The 22,615-nt window shown below is 42.0% G+C and overlaps 1 protein-coding gene across 12 annotated transcripts in view; it reads left to right on the top strand.

Annotated features, from left to right (window-relative positions):
- LOC125000448 (neuronal cell adhesion molecule-like) overlaps positions 1–21,888 on the top strand; it is a 50,523-nt gene extending 28,635 nt beyond the window's left edge. Inside the window, exons 2-32 of one of the 12 annotated variants that reach the window (XM_047576005.1) lie at positions 1,814–1,984; positions 2,166–2,183; positions 2,505–2,610; positions 2,903–3,096; positions 3,250–3,372; positions 3,597–3,767; positions 4,908–5,019; positions 5,126–5,310; positions 5,754–5,885; positions 6,043–6,186; positions 6,328–6,439; positions 6,583–6,749; positions 7,048–7,195; positions 7,285–7,409; positions 7,705–7,734; positions 8,389–8,490; positions 8,724–8,921; positions 9,018–9,088; positions 9,271–9,496; positions 9,588–9,703; positions 11,157–11,367; positions 13,114–13,236; positions 13,334–13,510; positions 13,714–13,746; positions 14,312–14,377; positions 14,875–14,997; positions 15,156–15,311; positions 15,704–15,835; positions 16,571–16,649; positions 17,156–17,167; positions 18,039–21,888. In XM_047576005.1, the coding sequence (XP_047431961.1) occupies positions 1,891–1,984; positions 2,166–2,183; positions 2,505–2,610; positions 2,903–3,096; positions 3,250–3,372; positions 3,597–3,767; positions 4,908–5,019; positions 5,126–5,310; positions 5,754–5,885; positions 6,043–6,186; positions 6,328–6,439; positions 6,583–6,749; positions 7,048–7,195; positions 7,285–7,409; positions 7,705–7,734; positions 8,389–8,490; positions 8,724–8,921; positions 9,018–9,088; positions 9,271–9,496; positions 9,588–9,703; positions 11,157–11,367; positions 13,114–13,236; positions 13,334–13,510; positions 13,714–13,746; positions 14,312–14,377; positions 14,875–14,997; positions 15,156–15,311; positions 15,704–15,835; positions 16,571–16,649; positions 17,156–17,167; positions 18,039–18,273 (3,921 nt within the window). In that variant the 5' untranslated portion in view covers positions 1,814–1,890 and the 3' untranslated portion in view covers positions 18,274–21,888. The remainder of the gene's footprint in view (positions 1–1,813; positions 1,985–2,165; positions 2,184–2,504; positions 2,611–2,902; positions 3,097–3,249; positions 3,373–3,596; positions 3,768–4,907; positions 5,020–5,125; positions 5,311–5,753; positions 5,886–6,042; positions 6,187–6,327; positions 6,440–6,582; positions 6,750–7,047; positions 7,196–7,284; positions 7,410–7,704; positions 7,735–8,388; positions 8,491–8,723; positions 8,922–9,017; positions 9,089–9,270; positions 9,497–9,587; positions 9,704–11,156; positions 11,368–13,113; positions 13,237–13,333; positions 13,511–13,713; positions 13,747–14,311; positions 14,378–14,874; positions 14,998–15,155; positions 15,312–15,703; positions 15,836–16,570; positions 16,650–17,155; positions 17,168–18,038) is intronic. The other 11 variants (XM_047576014.1, XM_047576006.1, XM_047576007.1 and 8 more) reach the window with 11 other exon arrangements.
- The last annotated feature ends 727 nt before the right edge of the window (positions 21,889–22,615 follow it).

The following is a 22,615-nucleotide window of genomic DNA, read 5'->3' as shown; positions in this document are numbered from 1 at the left end:
TATAAGAAGTTATGTGTGATTTTGTGTTACCTCATCATACTCTGGGATGCATCACAAAGAAAGCAAAGTATTTTTTAACTGTCATCAAGCCAGTAATTACTTACAACGTATTCTTGTGATCCCACAGGGGATTAATGAGAATGATAAATGACATGATTGCCCGAGGTGAAACCAACTTTCACATCCAGTAATTCCACAAATTGTGCCAAGCTTTTCCAAACAGAACTACAAACATGGCACCATTCACTACCCTTCTTTTCTTTGTAAAACACGTGTGAACACAATTTGTCTTCAATAAAGTAGTTCATCTGATGACCTGAGATGGGGATACCTTTGCCTGGATCCTGGACACTGAATTCTTTCAGGAAAGAGAAGAACTGAGGTCATGTTGGTTGGTTTGTTTCTAAAAGACTATACTTTTTGTGGAAATACTAGATTTTAATCCCATTTTTGCCCCAGGCAAAGATATTATCATCAGAGGCAGAGAGCAGACTTGTGCCCAATCTTGAAAATACAAAAAATACCTAGTGAAAGCTGAAATAAATTATAGGTCTAGCTGCTGTCTGACTCACTGTGACTGCTGATGAACATTTTCCTGTAAAAGAACAGACATCAAACGTTCTGAATGTTAAACAAACAAACTGCTGATTGAAAACAGAAAACAAATATAATGATATGACTTTCCAGTTGATTTAAGGATTTTCTTTGACATCAATACATGTGGAAGTATTTAAGTCGGGATAAAATGTACATTGTGTAAATGCAACATTTGTCAAAACATGTGTATGGAAATGTCTTAACGCCAAGGGGGCAGTAATATAAATATGCAAATAAATTAAAGCCTTCTAATGCATACAGACAAAGTTTATGAACAATGGTGAGTGAGGATATAAAAAGGGAGAACAAACGCACGTAATTTCCCTGCTCCCCATGGTGTAGTTTACAAGATGTCATTAAAGGCAACATGAATTTCTGTGTTAGGGGCAGCCAGATGCATCAATCTCCATCCCTTTGTGATAAACTGTGCAGCAGCAGCTAGTGCACCCGGGCCTGTACTCATGTGTAACATGATTAGAATTAGAATACCTATATTTGTCCCGCAATGGAGAAATTGCAGTTTGCAACAGTGTTCATTGCACAGATCATTGCGGATATTGAGTTGTACGCAGTATATAGCCATATGACACTTGACAAGGACAGTTCAGCTGATGTGGCGGTTTTGTGCAATCTGTGGGCAAAGTTATCTGTAGCGGATCGTTCCAGCCGAGCACATGGCATGTTTGTATAGTGCATGGCTAACACAGTTATGTAAACACAGCTTGCACCATAAAAACTGCTAATATATATATATCAGATTTAGTCAGATGCTACCCTTAATAGGAGAAGCTTAGCGCTTTGAGAGGGTAAATAAAAGGAGAGATGACGTATACACGGAGAAATGCTGAAGCTGTTTAAGCTACAAGGATGGAAATAAAGTTTGTTTTGACTTCTCGTTGTGCCAAAGCCTGAACGCTGGCAGAATGATGGGATATGCAACAGATGAGTCACTTGCAATGCTTGACATCAGATATCACACTGAGCCATGAAAATGTCAGTAAACTTTACAGTAAAATGCAGCCAAGTAAACTTTCTATTATAGTTAGAACAAATATTTACACCTATTAAGCTATAGTTCTTTTTTATAGCCAATCCTATATACACATTACAGTCACTTGCTAGGCCTTGGTAACTATATGCATGTGTGCTTTAGGGTTCACTGTGGTTCTGAAATGTATCAAAATACTCGATGTATATTCTGTTTTTATTTTCACAGTAGTGTTGATCTAGACTTCTTCATCCCCAACTCTGTAGCTGAACCCGGGGAAAGTTTTTACACCGACGCACGCAAACATGGACAGGAATAGGAAGTGGGTGCCAGGCTTCGGGGCTGTGCTATTCATCTTCATGAGCCACATGACATCAGCGCTCGAAGTGCCCCTTGATCGTAAGTGTTGTCCTCCTCAATAATTAACTTACTGTTGATATTGGATGGGATCGTTCACCTCCGTATTATGAATGCTTAAAAGTACCTGAAAGTGCAACTATTTGACCTGTACCTCACAAACTAACCCCTTTCCTCAATATTCTATTACTTTGGTATGGCATGTCACTCTGGACAAAAAAAGCAAAAGTACTGGAAGGATGTAAGTTGGAACACGCTGCCATGATTTTTTGCATGGAGTTTTTTTTACCTTTGTGCTGTGCATGCAAATATTAACTGAATGAAACAGCTTGCTTGATTTGAAGTGGTGCTTAGCACTTGCAATGTGGGTCCTTAGATCAGAGATGAGATAGCCGTCGAGTCTTTGTTTGCAGTGAGTCTCCCAACTCCACAACTTGTCAAATCCGACTGTGAATGTTTGCCGCATGCCGCTTGCACAACCCCTGCTTGAGTGCATACAGGTATCGCCCAGTGTAGCATGTTTACATTGTCTGAACTACGCTTCTCTCTCCGGTTCCTCCAGTGCCCCAACCCCCCACTATAACAGTACAGTCCCCGAAGTTTTACGTCTTCGATCCACGGGATAACATCGTCATCCACTGCGAGGCCAAGGGGAAGCCTCAACCCAGGTGAGAGAATCCCCCTGAACACTTAATGAGGGATTTACATTAAGCGCTGTGGGTCCTCTGTGTAAATATAGCTCAGTTTGTGGGGGCAATTTAACCTGAAGCATTGTGGAAATATATATCACCATAGCAACTGATGTCTTGGAGACCTGGCACTTAAGAAACACACCTAGAAGTGTGAAGAAGATGCAGCTTAGATTTGCCACAGAAGGAGTTAGAATTATCCAAACTCCTTGCTATGAAATAAGTTGTTTTCTAGCCTTCTAAATAAATTCATTGTTTTTGTGGATCCTAGGTTTTCATGGACGAGAAATGGGACCCACTTTGACGTGGAGAAGGACCCCAATGTCCTAATAATGCCTGGTGTGGGAACTCTGGTCATTGAAATCAGAGGGGAAATGTCTGAGACCTACGAGGGAACGTACCAGTGCATAGCTCACAATGAGCATGGCACTGCCTTGTCTAATAACATTGTCGTCAGGCAGTCCAGTAAGAACCTTATTATATACACAATTACATTCTCAATACATTCTGTGCCCGGGTATTACAGTTTTTTTCATATTCTTTCAACTGCAACTCAAATATTAATCGGTGTCATCCATGCATTGCAAAGCTTTCAGTACATTTGTTTGCGACTCACAGGGTCCCCCTTATGGTCGAAGGAGAGAAATGTGGCTATTGTGGTGCAGATGGGGTTCTCCCTCGTGCTGCAGTGCCGGCCACCTGCCGGGCTGCCCCCTCCTGTCATCTTCTGGATGGATAGCAGTGAGTCACTTGCATGCATGTGTGCCTGCACATGGGCATAATGGTGATGCTGAAGAAAAAAAAAAAGAAAGAAAGAAACAAGTGCATATTTTAAAATGCATTCAGTGTCTGTATACATCCTTTTCCCTTTGAATTGAATTGATGGTAAATATACTGGCGCCGTGAAGGAGACAAATTCAAATTGCCTGTTGATTTTAACAGTTTTCACTCTCTCCATTCTTCAGCTTTTCGCAGGCTGACTCAGGATAAACGAATATCCCAGGCGTTGAACGGAGACTTGTACATTTCCAACACTCTTCCAGAAGACACCAGGAATGACTACATTTGCTTTGCTCGCTTCCCCAGTACACAGACCATCCAGCAGAAGCAGCCTGTGTCAGTCACTGTCCTAGAGAGTAAGTCAACTCCCTGAATGGGCTTTTAAAATCATATCGCCAAAGGGTCATTATGTCTACAGATTTGCGCTATTGACGATATTTAAAGTGTGGCTGAACACGGGGAAGATGTGCTTTTTGCCTGGAAGATCTTCATGACATCTCAAGGGTATAACTAACTTAGTTTTTACCAACAAATTCCTCCAAACATCTCTCTCGCTGGGGCTCCGCGCTCATTGCTCAGCGACCTCCAGCCGACAGCAGCGGTGCGACATTATTACCGTAATGGCAGCTTTTTTTTCCCAGAAAGCACAACTTGAATTGTGTTCATCAGGGAGTTACGGTAATTCATATATTTCAAGCTTTTTTGTGCACAGACGGATATATTTTTCCTAGTCTTGCATGCTTATGCTTTTCTGTTATATTACAGTGAAAACAATGAATGAGACTCTGGCTGCTTTATACAATGTCACTGATCTCTATAGCGATGAGTGCTGCCGGCTATTTCCGTTCAGCCCCTTCAGTGTAAACCCAGCCCTGACCCAACCATGTTAAAATCCCCTTTAACTTGTCCTCGGCCCCTTCCTCTGTGGTTACATTAACATGAACTCCACCCGAGGTCTCTCATACACCATCCTAAAAAAAATTTTTAATTTTCCATCAACTAACTGAATTTAAAATTGCATATTCTAAAATGAATACACATTATTTTAATTGTTTTAATATGTCTTTCACATATTGAAGTGCAGCTTTTGATCAAAGCAATAAATGAAATCTAGATGCTTCAATGACGATCTTTTGATGGATGTGCATTTGTGTGTGTGTGTGTGTGTGTGTGTGTGTGTGTGTTTGTGTGTGTGTTGTGGGGGTCCTTTTCTGCACATAACCCCTGCGTTGCCATAGCAACAAACAGATTCCTCTTGCTCATATTCTCTCAGATACTGCTCATACTGTATGCATTGAGGCAAAAACATAATTATTTTGCACCGTCCTGGGTCATCGCTCGTTTTCTAGCCCCTCTATCCTCTTTGACAGATCACTTTTCATCCACAATGTGACAATGCTGCACCTTTGTCCTCCACAAGAATGCATCCTAAAGTGCTCCTTTGTACAATGTTTTGGTCTGGTGCTGATTCACTCTTGCATCCCTCTCGCTTTCAGGCAATCCAGAGGGGGAGCGTCCACCTGGTTTTATGACGCCCCTTGGCGCCACCAGCACCAAGATGGTCCTGAGGGGGGACACTCTGAATCTAGAATGCATCGCTGAGGGCTTGTAAGTTAGCATTCATCTAATTTTAAGGGTTATGAAATGTAAGAGTTGCAAGAATAAGAAAAAAAAGAAAGATCGTGTTTTGTGTTTGACATGGTTTCAATGCTAGGCCCACTCCAGATATCACCTGGCAGAAGGAAGGGGGTGAGCTGCCGAGCAGCAGGACGTCCATCAACAACTTCCAGAAACTGCTCAAGATTTCTGATGTGAGCGAAGCCGACGCCGGCGACTACCGCTGTACAGCCTCGAACAGCCTAGGCAGTGCACACCACATCATCAAGGTCACTGTCAAAGGTATGCAGATTAGCCCGGGTACAGTATTCAAATATTTTATTCCTCTGTTTGAACCAACCACTCTAGCGACGCACTGTGGAGTGCTTTCATTTTTGAGATTTCATTTGTGTGTTAAGGGTATTTCTTCAGCTCTATATTGTTTTTTTTTTTTTTTTAACTTTTTATAATCATTCAAGAATTTGAAAAAGAAAAAAAAAAACGTATGTTTTAGCTTCACACTGCTCTTTTCCATACAACTTTCTGAAAAGGTTTTCCCACAGAACCTGGCATAGGTTTCTGCATGATGATGTTGCTATATATAAATGCACCCACCATGCATAGTGCTTTGTGGTGACTGAGCCGAGCTGGAATGAAAAGAGTCGACGATAGAAATGTTGCTAAACAAAGTTTGTTTTTACTCATTTTTAAGAATCTGTGCATTTTCTCTCTTTCACTTTTCCTAGCCGCTCCCTTTTGGATCAGCGCTCCCAGGAACCTGATCCTCGCTCCAAATGAAACGGGAATGTTGACCTGTCGAGTAGGTGGAGAACCCAAACCTCAGATTGAGTGGTTTATCAACGGAGCTCCCTTAGCAAGTGAGTAAAATAGGTGCATACTTTATAAATGGTGTTCAGCTTGGGACTGAATAGGCTCTACTGAGTACAAGAGGCTTACATTGAAAGGTCTACACTGCGCTATTGAGCCCACTGAAATTTGTCTTTGACTGTGATTCGGTGTCTGGTTCTGTGCTAGATGCTCCAATGGATATCAGCCGCAAGGTGGACAGCGACACCGTGATCTTCAGCAATGTGCAGTCAGGATCCAGTGCCGTCTATCAATGTAATGCATCCAATGAGTTCGGCTACTTGATGGCCAATGCATTTGTCAGCGTTCTTGGTGAGTTAAAGCATATTTTATCAGCTACCACACACAAATTTATTTTATTATACCCGTTTAGCTTTGGGCATTCAGTCCAATTTTTTGAACGACTGGACACATCAAGTGGAGATTTACATGTTTTTTTTTTCTTCCCATTAGCCGAACCACCAAGGGTTCTAACTCCATCCAACTACGAGTACCAGGTCATCTCTAACAACCCTGCATTACTTCACTGTGCCTCCTTTGGTTCACCAATACCAACCATCACGTGGTAAGTCCAATTGAGGTTCAACAAGATTTTAAAAATGATTTTACATATAGATTCATATTGCAGAAGTGTAAAGTTTCCACCTACACATTTCTTTCAAAGCTAAAATGTACTCTACCTAGAACTTGTTTGCGGTACATGTGCAGGTTCAAAGACAGCCACACCAGCATTAACAATGATGACTCATATGTGATCCATGAGAACGGCACACTGGAAATCCTTGTGGCCCAGCCACTAAATAGCGGAAAGTACACTTGCATTGCAACCAACAACCTCGGGATCAAGGAGAACCACGTCTACCTGCGGGTTAAAGGTCAGTATGGTCTGGTAACAACTCAGATAGTGAGAGAAATTCTGGCAGTTTAGTGCTTATAATGTATTCCCTTAATGTCTAAATAATTAGTTCTCCATGAAGTTAAACTGTGAGCAAACATGACAACAAAAGTAGTCACTTTAGGTCGATCGAAGGAAACTTGATGATCGTGCAAATTCACGTAATGAGTGACTTTGTGGAATAAAAACGCAACACTTTATCTTTGTATCCTTTCTAAACATAATACAGGAACACACCAAATCCTCAAAATAAATCATTTTTTCCTTTGTCTTCTCAGAGCCTACTCGTATCATAAAGCAGCCAGAGTACAGGGAGGTGCAGAAAGGAATGAGCACTGGGTTTGAGTGCACAGTCAAACATGACTCTTCCCTGGTTCCCACCATGACCTGGCTCAAGGACAATAGAGAACTGCCAGACGACAAGAGGTACAAAAGTCATCAAGATTTGGTTGATTTAATAAAGCTTCGGCCTGTTGGGAATTAAGTAACGTCCTCTTTTTTGCTAATACTCTCAGGTTCAAGGTGACCAAGGACGGCCTGACCATCAAAGATGTGACGGATAAAGATGAGGGCACTTACACCTGCATCGTGAACACAACTCTTGATCAAGACTCAGCCAGTGCTGTGCTGAGCATTGTTGGTAAGTTCACGGTATTGTCATGTCGACATCCTTTTAACAGTTAACGCCACATAGGAGTTAATTAATCACTGGACTGACAAACTTCTGGAGTCTTTTTGTGTCCTGCTTCAGATTCTAAACCCTGTTCTCATCCTCCAGATGCACTGAGGGAGTATTTTTACTAACATCATGCTGCAGATATAGTCTTAAATTCATGTTACCGTAGAGATTTAGTTTTTCTGCAGTTTCTAAAATGTGTGTCGCTAACACCTAAACTTCTTCTTGCGCTCTGCTCTTCCTTCTCGCTTGCTGTCAGAGGCGACTCCTACTCCAGCCATTGTCTACGGTAAAAAAACAAAGATGGCAGTGTAGCATTTTGTAACTTTAATTTTCTTCACTCGGTCATCGGTTCCGTTTGTAAAACCTTCCATTTTTGGTTTGAGCATTTATTTTATGCATTTTCGTTTCCATATTGTGTCATTTATTCATTTGGTCTTGTTAAATATCGACTGAATCTTTGTTTTTAACGGTTCACTTGAAGGTGCTTTCTTATAGGTGTCTTCACTTGTCTGATTAGACCTGAACGTGGCTCTGCAGCTTGCTCCACTTTAACCATCAGAGGTCTAATCAAGCTGAAGTCATATTACCTGTGTGGGGTGCTTAAAATGTTTATTAAAAATAAGGGTTAAAAAATTAAAATAAAAAAATCCAGCAAAGGGAATACACTTTTCTCAAAAAGTATATTTATTTTTTTTTAATTTCAAAGGAATTTCTTCATATAAGTCTTTTAATATTTAATTTTTCATTACATAAATTTCAAAATTATCATTTGTCATGTCCTCTTACAGTCTGCTTTGAGTATTTTCATAGTAGAAATATTTAAGTCAGTGTTAAGATCAAAATAATTTTGTTGAGATAAAACAGTAGCGACAACTGACTGAGGTGTAAAAATAAAAATAAAATAAATTATGCGGCCCTGAGCTCCTCTTTGTGTTTGCAGAGCAACCTGACCCTCCGACCGATCTGGAGCTGACTGATCAGGCGGAAAGGAGCGTCCAGCTCACTTGGACTCCTGGAGATGAACACAACAGTCCCACACAAAGTACGAGATTCGCGTAGATGTTGGCTGATTGTGCTTCTGCGACACCAAAAACAAATTGTCACATTTAAAATTTCCAAGTCAGAGCCTTCAGATGGAGATGGACAGGGTTTGATAGTTGTTCATGGTGCTGGCTTTAAATTAATAGTGGTTATTAAAGAAAAATAATAAAAAAAAAAAAAATGAAATATGTCCGGTTCAAATCCCTGATCTCCCACATCTTTTACCTCCCCCAGAGTTTTTGATCCAATACGAGGATCTGCTCCACGAGCCACGAGTTTGGAACAACCTGACCGAAGTTCCTGGCACGAGCACCACAGTGCAGTTACACCTCTCTCCGTACGTCTATTACTCTTTCAGAGTGCTGGCCATGAATCAGGTGGGCTACAGCCAGCCCAGCCAGCCCTCACACCAGTACAGAACCAACCCTGCAGGTGACCAACATAGTTGCTTCCCACAATAAAAATAGAATAAGTTACAGTTGAAAACTACTAAAATACTAAGAGAATATTTTGTTTTGTTTTTCCCAGCTCCTGATGTAAATCCATCAGATGTCCAGGCAGTGGGAACAGAGCCTGGCAACTTGGTCATCTCCTGGACAGTAAGATCACTTTGATAGATTTCTGATTGCTGCAAGCTTCAGTTTAGTACATAAATAAAATATACTGTTTGTCCAGTGCCTTGGTGCATTGCACTGATATTAAAGTAATGTAGTGCAGCGTAGTTAAGTCACATTCCACTTTTATTTTTAAGCAATGAACTAACTAAAATGACTGTTTGCAGCCATTGACAGGATTCCAATCTAACGGTCCCGGTCTGGAGTATAGAGTGCAGTGGAAACAGAAGGACGCAGACGAGGGCTGGTCGTCCCAGAAAGTGGCCAACGTTTCTCACTTCATCGTGTCTGGAACTCCGATTTACGTGCCCTATGAAATTAAAGTTCAGGCCCTGAATGATTACGGCAGTGGCCCTGAACCTGAACCGGTGACTGGCTTCTCTGGAGAGGGCTGTGAGTGGACCTTTATTTGGAGCTTATCTATTTCACGCATTGTTTCTATAACTTTAACACCATGTTGATTATTTATTTTTTTCCTCGGCAGTGCCTTTGTCTGCTCCTGATAACGTGCACGTCACAGTTCACAACGGCACACTCGCAGAGGTGCACTGGGAGCCAGTATCTTTGCCCTCGGTTCAAGGAAAACTTCAGGGGTACAAGGTAACACTGTCATGGTTGTAGGTCGTGAAAGGACTGATGATGCCTTGCTTGTCAAATAAATGTTTGAGTAATATTTTAACTAGTGCAGATACAGCAAGACCCTAAATGTCTCCAATAACCTAGCAACACCAGCTGATGTTTTCAATAAATAATACGGTGAATCCCTCAATTCACCACATGATTCCCCTCAGATATTTTTTACACACTTAAGCAAAACACTGTCTGTACATAAAGAGAGAGCTTGACACATATGGAAACATTCTGGCACACACGACAAATTAACACCACAAATTAACTTCTCAACACATTTTACGGAATGAGCAAACACACGGCCTATATATACAGACAGCCACACCTCAAAATGGCCGACTCATTATCCAATGGGAAGGCGACACACAACGCCAGCCCATCGGCTCCAGAATAAAAAGTCAGAATAAAAGCTCAAAGCGTTAACGGTAACCATAAAAACAACCGATAACAAACAAGCACTCAATACTGGGAATGCAAATGAACAAAACTCAATTTTTTTGGCCCAGATGAAAGAATACACTGTGTCAAAATAGAAAATACCCAGTTCGTTTTGTCCGCCTCCTCAGGGGTGTGCCCACGAGGTGGCAGCTCCTCAGTGGCCAAGGGTCGGCCATTTTGACACGTGTTCGTGTATATATAAAGGCTGTGTGGTCGCTCACTTTGTAAAGTCTGTTCTGAAAGGTAGAATGTGTTTGTCTGTTGAGAAGTTCATTCGTGGTGTTGAGTTGTCATGTTTGTGCGTTGTGCAGATGACCCTACCTAAAAATCTCTTAGAATGTTTCTGTATGTGGGAAGCTCTGTCTTTCAAAAAGCAACTTTGACAACTTTGGTTAACGTAACTTCAAACGTTTGCGCTAAGCTTCAAAGAAATCAGATGCAACACCGTCACTCTGGCGTTGGCCCCCTCAGCCCAACAACGTTAGAATCCACAAACCAACCTCAAATATACAAATGCGTTTCTATTAAGGTTATATTTGCTGCACGGGGGCTTCCCAAGTTATGTTGAAATGGGAGCACGTATAGTCATATTTGAAGGAGAGAAAAACAGAAGTTTTAGCAAGCACATTAGCATTTTTATTGATAGAAATGAGAGAAACGCTGAAAGAAGGGCAGACAAGCATTGTAGGAGTACTTCATTACTTCCTCTGAACACAATCATGTGTTAAATGTGTCATTTTTACATAAAAAGTTGTACTCAACATGTGACCTATTTAAGAGTTCCTCATTGTGAAATAATTGGGTACTTGGGTTTGCATGCTGAGATTATTAATATGCATCTAAGGCCTTTTCATTTTAGCTTGTGCCAAGCTCCTCTGAACCATCTTCATGAAATGTCTCTCTTCTGGATCTGTACTCTGTGGTACTATGTGTTGGGGAAAAGAAACGTACTTTATATCAGACTAAACTGGTGCGTCTCCTCCAGGTTTACTACTATCGCAAGCGTGGCTTGCACGAGGAGGAGCAAGAGGCACATCAACTGGAGGAGAACGTTTTGTCTTTCAGTGGGAACCGTAGCGAGGGACGCCTGCCAGGCCTCCAGCCCTATAGCGTCTACAACCTCTTCATCAGAGTCCTCAATAACAAAGGAGAGGGGCCTCCCAGCCCCGGCAAGACATTTGAGACACCTGAGGGAGGTGTGTAGGGATGAAGCTCATCTAAAGTTATGATTTTAATTTATCAGAAAATGGCTTGTGTGCAGTTATTTTCCTGACAGTTTTTTATCAAACATGCAATAAATCATGATCCTCACCCTTTTCTTTAAAAAATTAAAGAACAGTCACACTCTCACACACAACCAGAAAACATCATACACTTTGAATGTACACTGATCAGGCATAACATTAAAACCACTGACAGGTGAAGTAAGTCACATTGGCCATTTTGTGACAATTAAATGTTCTGCTTTTGGACCTGGCATTTGTGTGGATGTTACTTAGACATGTACCACCCACCTACACCAGACCAGGTACCTCATAACAATGACACTCCTTGATGACAGCAGCCATCAAGGAGACACACACACACAGATGGTTTTGGAACAACTCAAAAATCATGAAAAACAGCGCAAGGTGTTGACCTGGCCTCCAAATTCACTAGATCTCAAACTGATGGAGTATCTGTGGAATTCACTGGAACAAGCCTGATCCACAGAGGCCCCTCACCTCAACCCACAGGACCCAAAGGCCCTTCACCCCCACTATCAGACACCAGAGCACGCCCTCAGAAAACTCATGTTGCAAGGGAGACCTACACAATATTAGGAAGGGAGGTGGTCATAATATTATGCCTGATCAATGTAGTTACACTGAGAAGTCCCCTAAAGTTGTGTCCTACCCAGACATCTATTTTTAACCTCAAGTTTCTCAGTGACAAGTTACGAATGAAATATCTATATGTTAGGTAGCAATGGTGCTAGCTCTGAAAACAGACTTAGCATGTTATAGCTACTATGGCCAACTGTGTTGACCTAAGGGAGCGACTGATATAGTTGGTTGACATATGAGGCAGATTTCCTGGAACGTTATACGTAAGCAAACGGTCAGGTAAAAACAGATGGAGTGGCAGTGTAATCATCCATTTGCTATGGATTCTTGTACATTGATTAGCTACCTTGATTCAGTACAGCAAAGAAGAGGTGGTTTTGCAACAGGGCCTACGGACCTAATGCTACAGATGTTATAATCAAATTCTTAAAAAGTAAAAATGGTTTATTTTTGCGCCCTTATGAGCTAAGTTAAAGTAAGAGGATAAGGTGGCCTGTTCCAAAAATGAGTCACTGTGGCTCAGTAGGTAGTTTCTCCACAAACCGAAGGGTTAGCGGATTGACCCCCAGAATGTGCCATATGCCGGAGTGTCCTTGAGCAAGATACTGAACCCCCAGTTGCTCCCCGTGGTGTGTGAATGTGTGTGAGCAAATGGGTGGATGTGTCTGTGCCTGTAAAAGCGCTTTGAGTACCATTAGGTAGAAAAGCAGTACAGCGGTATAGATGTATGTACACAGAACTGCTTTCCCCTACATAGAGGCATGTTGATGAGAAGATACTCTGGATGATGTGCTGCTGTTCTGGTGTATACTGCTAGCACTATTAGCACCCCTATGACCTCTGGTGCCAGAAGATACACCATAGCAACACCCTCACAAACATGCAGCTACATCCTTGCAACCAACTTGTAATGTCTTAGCAACTGGAAACACAACAACTCTGTTTGTTGAAATTTCATGGAGAATTACATTGAATAGATCAAAAACAATCGTCCAGTTCTGTGTATCTCTCCACGGATCACGATTAAATTCACTATTCACAGGATTTTAAATGCCTGATCACACGAAAGCCCTAGCATGCAACAGACCATGATGGTGTTTTTGCTATTGTCCTCAGTACCGGGGCCTCCTTCTTTTCTCAACGCGGTCAACCCTAGTTTGGACACTCTCACTCTGGAATGGGGCCCGCCACTGAACAACAATGGCCGCCTTGCTGGTTACACACTCAAATACCAACCAGGTAGGATGTGGACTGCGGCAGAATTATGCAACATTTTGGCAATGGGAAAGCTATGTCATGCATTCCTAACTCTCTGACCCCTTCACTGTCTTTACAGTCAACACTACCAGTGAACTGGGACCAGTCAAGGTTATGACCTTTCAAGCCAATGAGACCACCACTACCCTGGGCAACCTGAACGCGAGCATGCTCTACAGGTTTAATTTAAGTGCAAGGACAATCAAGGGCTCTGGACCCATCATTGTACAAGAGGCTTTCACAGCCATGGACACAGGTGAGTTGCTGTGTCCATAAATGCACCATTTAACACATGCGTGGAAAAAAAGCTTGAAGTCTTGAAGCAACCATAACGGGGGTCAAAGTGACCGTGCTGTCAGAAATCTAAGGGGTTCTTGTAGAAATTACAAATTTCCATTGCATTCCTCCCTCCACGTCTTACACCCCTTTTATCTCTTTCTTTTTCTCTTCTCCCTGAAGTTCATATTCAGCCCACTGTAGAGGCGGGCAAAGGTAACCCAGGTTTGCCATGGAAGCATCTGCATGACAATTATTCATTATAGCAGCAGAAATGAGAAGCCAAAACCGACCTTAGCATAGATGTAGCATTTATGCACGTTTTAGTTTGTCTTATCTGCAAAACTCCCTGGTTAGTGTGACTTCCATGGCATCTGCAAGCAGCTGAGCTTGTGTCCTATTCTCAAAGAATAGGCTGCATTTAGTGTAAAATGTAGGATTTTTTTTATGCATTAGAATGTGCTTCTTTTTGAACCTTCAAATTAATAGTTTCATTAGAACTCCTTTGCATGATGCTTATGAATGCATTTGTTCCCTTCTAGTGCTAACACATTTTATTCCTCTGCCGACGCTATAAACCGATTGTGTTTATGAATGAAGTAATTATTTTTTTTTTTGTAGTCAAATATGCATGCCGCAGCTGCCCGTTTGTTTGGGTTTCATGCTGAACCACTTGCTTAATTTAATTCCGAGTCTCAAGACTGAGAGGTCCGCATCAGTGCTGAATGCTTTCGATTGTGGTGCGTTTGTGTGTTGTCTCACTCTTTCCGTGTCCTTTCAGGCCCCACAGAGCCCTCTCACCCAACTCCCCCCATCACTCAGTCTCTGCATTCCCCGTTTCACAAGGGTACAAGCACTCCCCGTGTCCTTCACTTCCTCCCCAAATAACTATGAAAATTATTGCTGCAAACATCGTCAGTCTCAGAAAGAAACAACAACAAAAAAAACAACACGTGGATCAATCTGTGTTCTTTTACTCAAATAATTCTTCAACGTGAATGAAGGTCTTCACTGAGATGGACATTTTTTGCAGCAACTAAATGACCTGTTTTCTATGTTGAGCTGATGGCATTTCTGACTGGTGGGGAAAAGCAGTTTGTAATTTTTTTCTCATTTGGTGGACGTTTCCAGGCATAAATAGTTTTAACCAAAATGTGATGAATAGAACACTTGTTTTATTATGAAACACACTGTCATGGAAATGTTCTGGGGATATATTCCGACAGTATCTCTATAAATACTTAGTGATTATTAAGGTGAAGAACTTGACTTTGTAAAATTGATACAGTTAATGAATCCTGAATAAAAAAACAATATATATGTATTTTTTTTCTGTGTGCTTAGCGCCTCCTGTAGGCCCTGTGTTTGGCACAGTTAACACGTCTGTATCAGAAGAGGGTGCAGTGATCAGTTGGGAATACTTTGGACACCATAAGAATGTATATGTGGAATATATTGTAGAAAACAGTAAGGCTTCTCCTTTGTATTTGCATTTCAAACACACGTGCATGCCTTGACTGTCTAGAATTGAATACGCTGAATCAAAATATCCTCATTTTCATTCATTATTGTCCCTCAAAGGATCCTTAAATTTATTTCCTCTCCACTCGCTGCACTTGTTCTAGGTAAAGAAGACTGGAAAAAGGAGTTGGTAAACGGTTCGCACTCGCATATGATTAAAGGTTTAAAGCCAGGGACGTCCTATAGGGTGCGCGTGGTAGCTAGAGACGCGGCTGACTCGACAGTTCACAGCACAGACGAGGTGCTGGTTGCAGTTCCAGGTGAGGCGGCATGCCTCAGAATAGATGGCCTCTGTATTTCGTTTTGTCTGCCCATCATCAGATGTACAGTGTTACATTCTTGTCTTGAATGTACGCTGACTGGTTACCTAGTTCGTGTACAAGCATGTTTGAAGTTGTCATCAGTTGCCGCTTAAACTCATCCCTAAAAGGTCCACCGTTGTACTGCTGTGTTCGTCTTTCTTTTCTTCTTGTCGTCTTTAATAATCATTGCATATTAACCCATTTTAAAATCCCCATTTCGGTGTGTACGGCCTCAGTTAATCCCTGTGTCAGCATGAAAAGACTGGATATAGCAGACTGGATTTAAATCTGGACTGGCAGTTATGCTCACACTCTGGTTTTTCATCCCTTCCCTCCTTTTCTGTGTTCAGCTGTACCCAGCAGGCAGGTTGACATCGCCACCCAGGGCTGGTTTATTGGACTGATGTGCGCCATTGCCCTCCTCATCTTGGTGCTTCTCATAGTGTGCTTCATCAAGAGAAACAAGGGTGGCAAATACCCAGGTAAAGCACACACCGACCGTAGGTATTGTGCGTCAAGCCGTGGGGTGTAAATAAAAGATGGCCAGAGCCACAGTGACGTCAACCGTTGGCGGACTGTCTTTTTGAAACCTTGTGTACAGCATTATTGGAGCCAAGTGTGGCCATATTTGGAAGAGCACTTGAGAAGAGCTATAAATACTATGCTCTTGAGCAGATGTGTCAGGAAACTCTCAAAGTGTACCTCCTAAAGCTTTTCAACCCACAGAGACCAGTTTTAGTTCTCAACTCTGCACCAGCTCTGTCGATTCAGACAGAATCGTCCTTTTGACAAGCATCACATTTTGGCTGCAGCAGCGCCTTCCTAACCTGCTGCATCAAATATTATATTACACATATCAATCAGATCAATGAACCATATTATGTATGAGTTTCTATGGAAATTTAGCAGATTTTGACATCATGGTCATGGCCTCATGGATCCCATTAGGATCCAATAGGCATTTGGTTCTAGCTGGCGTAGTTTAGGTTCCACCAAGCTACCTTTAGTTGAAGTGCCCAAATTTGTTGACTTCCACAAGAGACATTGACAACATTTTTGGAGCCGCCCGTGTGACCATCAGTGATATTATTGTACTTTAAGCGACTTAGCTACAAGCACTGACCTGACTACATCCATCTTTTATATACATGCTGGGATCCCTACCCACTTACTAGGATGGAAATTGAAAAACAAACTGTATGCTGTGTTGTCAACAGTGAAAGAGAAAGAAGATGCTCACCAAGACCCCGAGATCCAGCCAATGAAAGAGGACGATGGGACATTTGGAGAGTACAGGTGAGAGATTTACTGAGAAAGGCCAGCGTAACATATGGCCGAGATGGAGTCACAGCAGACATCAGTGTATGAGACATTATTTTTTTGTTTGTTTTTTTTTTCTTCTTCTTTCTTTCGTTCATTTATTGTGTCCTGACTTTGGTGTTTGTATGTAGAACATTTTACCACGCTGCAGAGACACTCTCCCCAACAGACTCCATTACCAAACACTCCATAGAGGCAAGACTATATTTGTAACATGTCTCATGTCCAGTCAAGTAAATCATATACTAACTGATTTATACTAACTGATTTTAATTTCAACCTCAAGGTTACAGTTACTTATAAATCTAAAGTTTTCACTAATGTTAAATGGTCTAATTTTACAGCTGTTATTCTGAATGTCATTGTCCTTTAAATGTCTCCATCTTGTCTTGTCTTGCAAAACTGAAATAATCAGAAAGTAGACCTTATAAACTGCTTTTCACATGTCCCTCCATTTTTATCTTTTTTTGGGGGGGCTTTAGGTCAATGGAGAGGTAAGACAACATGTGGTAAAACCAGCATGCTATTTACACAAAAATGAGTTGTTTCTGGCAGAGGCAAAGATGAAACGCATCTGGTCAACTATGTCACTATACTCACTTCTGAGACATAGTCAACACTGTAACTACTGTACAGTTACGGTGTTACCACTAAAATATATCATCAAACATTAACTCTTTTACTGACTCATTTAATTATTTGATCACGAAGTAATAATTCCATAGATTAAGTCCTAACTGTAACATAGTATGGAATAGAATACAGCGTTTTTAGATAAATAAAGCATTACAACGAATGTAAACAGAACATAAATGGCGATGGTTTTGGGAAGCATTTGCATTTTTGAATACTGCATGTAAACTGAAAGCATATTGACTGAAATATTTCAGACAGTGCACTCTTGTGCAGGTACATGTGACGGATTGAAAGGCACGCATTTGCAAACTCCTCTTTAGCATTGCACCCAGGCTGAAAACCACAACAGCACTAACACTTACAGCTAATACTATATATGTAGCTGAGCTGCTCCACTGTACACGTACGGTAGCATGGAGGACAGTGTACCAGACTGTCCTTTGTTTTTGTGCATTACTAGTGAGCGAATGTTTCTATATTTGTGGTGCACTTGAGCTAAAAACAAATTCCGGTGTAGCTTCCAAAACAGATTTAATGATATGCTGCCATGATACTGTCTGTTTGGCAAGTTATATTTGTGCAGTGGAAAAGCCAGGTTGCTTATTTGTAAAATGCTTGAAGGGCCTGTCCTGCGTGGGCAGTGGGGTTTTTGACAACTGCAGATAAACCTCCACAAAATGCATGAACTATATTTCACATTCCCTCCTGCACCTTCCTATTTCCCCACAGTGACACAGAGGACCACAAGCCGCTGAAAGGCAGCCGGACGCCGTCCAATGGGACGGTGCGCCGCGATGAGAGCGACGACAGCCTGGTGGACTACGGGGAGGGCGGGGACGGACAGTTCAACGAGGACGGCTCCTTCATCGGCCAGTACAGCGGCAAGAAAGAGAAAGACACGCACGAAGGCAACGAGAGTTCAGAGGCCCCGTCGCCGGTCAACGCCATGAACTCGTTTGTCTAACAACGGTTGCTACAGCCGCTCCCTGTCACCCTGGCAAATGTGACCATGGAGATCGTCTCTGTGGTAACAGTTGCGAAGGTGACACCTAGTTTTACCCCGTGGTGGCTGTCACTGTGGTGGCGCCCATGGCTACCTGTCACCAAGACTCCGGACACGTCCTCATCTCCACACCCCGCCACCCCGCAATCACACCGTGACCTCTGAACCTAGGAACACACACTCACCATGGCAACGACCAACACCCCCCATCATGACCATGACACAAAAGTGTGAGACGAGGAAAGCAATATAGAAAAGCAGATGGAATGTACCAGAGAAAAGGGTTTAACCACTGAGCGCGAGCGTGGCCAAGTGTGTGTGTTCGTGCCATTTGATCTCCTTTGCAAACACGCTAAATATCTAAATATATATATTTTATCTTAGCACAGGACATGACCCACAGGCAGGCATATGCGAATCCCATTTGTAAACCAATGCATGAAGTAAATCAAGATTCTGTTGAGCGTTTCACCACCCAGTGTAAGCAAAAGTAAGCTGCCTGTCGAAACTGTATGTGGTGCACACCTGCAGGCAGCTGGGTATGCTTTTTATCGTTTTCAAAAAGTGTTAAACGAAGTGTGACTATATAGACAAAATGGCGGCGTTGTCCTGGTGGACACTCGTGTGACTCAAAGTAGAAGCTAGGATATGTTTCATTTGTCTTTTACATAGGAGATAGAACACCAGGTATGTCCATTTGTTGTCACTGGGGGCCTGGCTAGAAATGTGTTGAACTCGGTCACTCCTTCTCACACCGGCCAGAACTCCCACACTCAATTCTAGTCGGCCTGCCTTTAGCCTCATGTTTTGCTTCCCTTTCTTTCAAGCGTATGCTTCATGTCACTGAACACTAACTGAACACACGGGAGGCGTGATTGATTCGGTGTCATTGTTAAGTGCTTCCACCCTGAGTTGTGGCCACTGTGCAAGCCTTTTTGTTCTGGGTGATCATAGTATAAATGCAAACCCAACATTGTTCCCAATAGCATTTCCACTCGTGGATCTGCTAATGGCAGAAATCTGTATGTCACATGTAGAGGTTTACTGAGAGTACACTCGGTAGTTTCCAGATATTTACATGTTAATGATCAAGAAGCTCTCAGCACAGTTTCTAGTGCCTTTGTAGAGAACAGTGACCATCCCTCTTCATACACAAGACAGACCTGGGTTCAGTGCAGTTCAAATTGTCCATGAATACATTATATACAGAATACCACCTGACATCACTCCAATGACGGCTTTAAAAGCTATGTGAGCATTACATTTAACATTCCCCAATAATGTACATCAGGGTTCAGCTAGTGATGAGGATTTTGTGGAGTCTTGTAAGTATGTAGGCTCATTAATTTCACATAGCTTCTTTGAGTCTCAATTGTTAGGTCCAGGGTTCCTACATAAACTGTTAGCTAAAAACTGTTTTCAGTTCTACAATGGCATTAGTGGTGAGGACTCATTTTCTGGGGCTGGTTTCACAAAGACACGAAAATGAAGAATTATTTATTTATTTTTTTAATATAAGCCACTCATTCTAATGGTTTTAAGGCTGGAGGTTATGCATATTTAAAAGTGTGGGCCTTACAGATGCTAACTGTCTGCATAGACTTCAGCTGCCAACATCAGCTTCACATCCGACCCAGCCCATTTGTGATTAAGTGCAGTCAGGAAGGCCAAGATGGTTATGGTATCAGATGTCACTTCCATCTTTTCAGAACATTTGGTTTACCGAGATTCAAAGAGTACAGAGGTGGCAGCGGGCTCACGGGGTATAGCGGCTGTCGATCCTGCCTTATCCCTCGTCTGTCCGTTGCATCCTTGGGCAAGACACTTAACCCACCTTGCTCCCAGTGTGAACTCCACTGGTGTATGATTGCGAGTGGTCGAAGAGGCCACTTTTCTGTCAATCTGTCCCAGGGCAGCTGTGACTAGAGGAAGTTTACCACCACCAGGTTGTGACCGTGTGGTGGAATGAATAATGCATTCATTATTCAATTGCGTCAGAGCAGTTGATGATTATTATTACAACAAATTCTTACTGATCTGTTTTTGTGAGACCGGCCCCAGCTATAGATTGTTATGGCCTTGTTGACAATCATGTTACCCAGCTTCCATCAGTTCATGTGGTGAACACACCAGCTAACATCCAGCTAAAACCGTTACACAGGAAATATGTGGAATATTAAAACGTGTAGGAAACCTGAGGTCATGTATTCATTTCAAGCATCCTCCTCCTGACTTGTTCATCCCGAGGAGGAGCTGCTGCTTTGCAGCACCGAACTACTGCCAACCTGCTCACCAGGTAACTGCCAATGGGAACCAGACACTATAGTCTTACTGGTAGCTCTCAGTGAAGCGAAGGGGTCCGAAAATTGGGTGGTGTGATACTGAATGTGGAGAGTGTTTATGTGAATGAAAATATTGCTTGTTTCACTGCAAGTAGTAAACACACTGGTGACTTTGGTTTATGCATTTAACCTACTATATGTGTACGTTGTCTTGTTCTGAGTGCAGCACTCAGTGAGTTTTATATTACTGTAAATGAATGAAGCTTATGTGTGAATGTTTGGGTGCATGAATGTGTGTGTGTGTGTGTGTGCAGCACATGCATGCTACTGTGTAATGGCGTGCGTGATGTATTACTTTGTATTTCCATTGACAACAGTCTATAATTCTGACATGTGTCAAGCAGTCTGCTCCTACTCAGCGGGAAACACAAGACTTTAATATCAATTTCCATGTTTTATCATGACTTGCATCAAGTTTTTAGGTTGCGATGTGTCTGCTTTCCACGTGTAGATATTTTTGTTGTATTTTTGTAAATAATGGATTGAGCTGAGCGCAGATGTGTTGAGGCTGGAGGTGGGAGCTTGACCTCTGTCGACCCCCGTCGCATTATGGGTAGGGGGGTTGCAAAATGGCGTGTGAGATGAGACTATTTACTGTTTTCACTCTCATTTGATGTGGAATTATTTTATTTTTGTCAGATGGATTCACTAGGTCAAATGTTTCAGCCTACCGGGCATCAAAGGAGATTATTTAACTTGTGACTGAGCTCTTGTGTCACCTTGTATTGTTTCTGTCCCTGACAGTTCATGCACATTTTCCATATTTTTTATAAAAACACACACACCGTTTAAATTCTCTTTCCATATTCATCTAATTTAGGACAACATATGCAGCATGCTGGAGAACGATTGTCCTAAACTAAATGAAAAAACAAACAAACTGACCTGTCCTTTTGAGAGTGTGCGTTTAGGAAAAAAAATAAATAAAAAAATTGCAACAAAAAAATCTAATTGGGAGCATATGAAAGGACAGCCGGCATGGATACATAGGGGGACTGGCAAATGTGAGTGTGAATACCTTGGAAGCGATGTTCCAGTTACTGGTGAACGTACAGTAGGATACACAGTATATGATATGATATGATATAATATGACATTCTGGTTAATGTTGAAGCTACATGAGAAGCATGAATGGCTGTCAAAAGGGTTTACTCGACCATATAATATTGCAAAATATTTTGTATTTTAAATGAAGTTTAAAAAATGAAATAAATGTTGGTTTCAGGATTTCAAACTAGTTCTGTTTTTTGTATTTATAACTGAATGCTGAATTCATTGCAGCGTCCAAAGATGTGTGCATCTGTGTGTGTGGCGCCACCTAGTGTATAAAATGTTTTTATTTTTCTGCAGCAGAGAGATCAACTTTAGAAAGTTAATCCTCTAAAGATTTACAGACATCTGCTCTGTTCTTCACTCAGATCTATATGTGAAGCTTTATTTCAGGTATCTCTCCAACGCCGAGCAAACCTGACCATTACAGTGACTACACCCATCAGCCACAACATTGAAACCACTGACAGGAGAAGGAAATAAAATTGACCAGCTTGTGACAACTCAATGCTGGGAGACCTGGGATTCGTGTGGATATTGCTTGGACATGTACCACAGACGGTGGTCAGTGTGTTTTTGATACATATCCCTGCTGGCTCCACAAAATAAGTGAAATCTTAGCCTGCACCCATGTTTAATTTCATGACAGACTGCAAACAGGTCATTGTTGTATCGGTCGTGAACTAACAGTACTCTGTCCATGCGTCTGGAGCCACAGATGAGAGCAAACGCTCCAGTCCAGCTGAAAGCAGTCTGACTCAGTCTCAGAAATATCTCCGTCACCGTGATTTGATGTGACTGCAGATGACTGCGTTTCCCATCCTTCCCTCTAATTCTCCACCTGCTCCGCTTTCCCTCATCTGTCCAGTCATTATGTCATTATGTCTCGGTGTGACTGAGGGCCGTGCAGT

Source organism: Mugil cephalus, chromosome 22 (genome assembly GCF_022458985.1).
Source record: "Mugil cephalus isolate CIBA_MC_2020 chromosome 22, CIBA_Mcephalus_1.1, whole genome shotgun sequence".
Classification (NCBI taxonomy): domain Eukaryota; kingdom Metazoa; phylum Chordata; class Actinopteri; order Mugiliformes; family Mugilidae; genus Mugil; species Mugil cephalus.
Note: the sequence above shows the minus strand (reverse complement) of the source record. Positions and strands in the feature narration are given on the sequence as shown.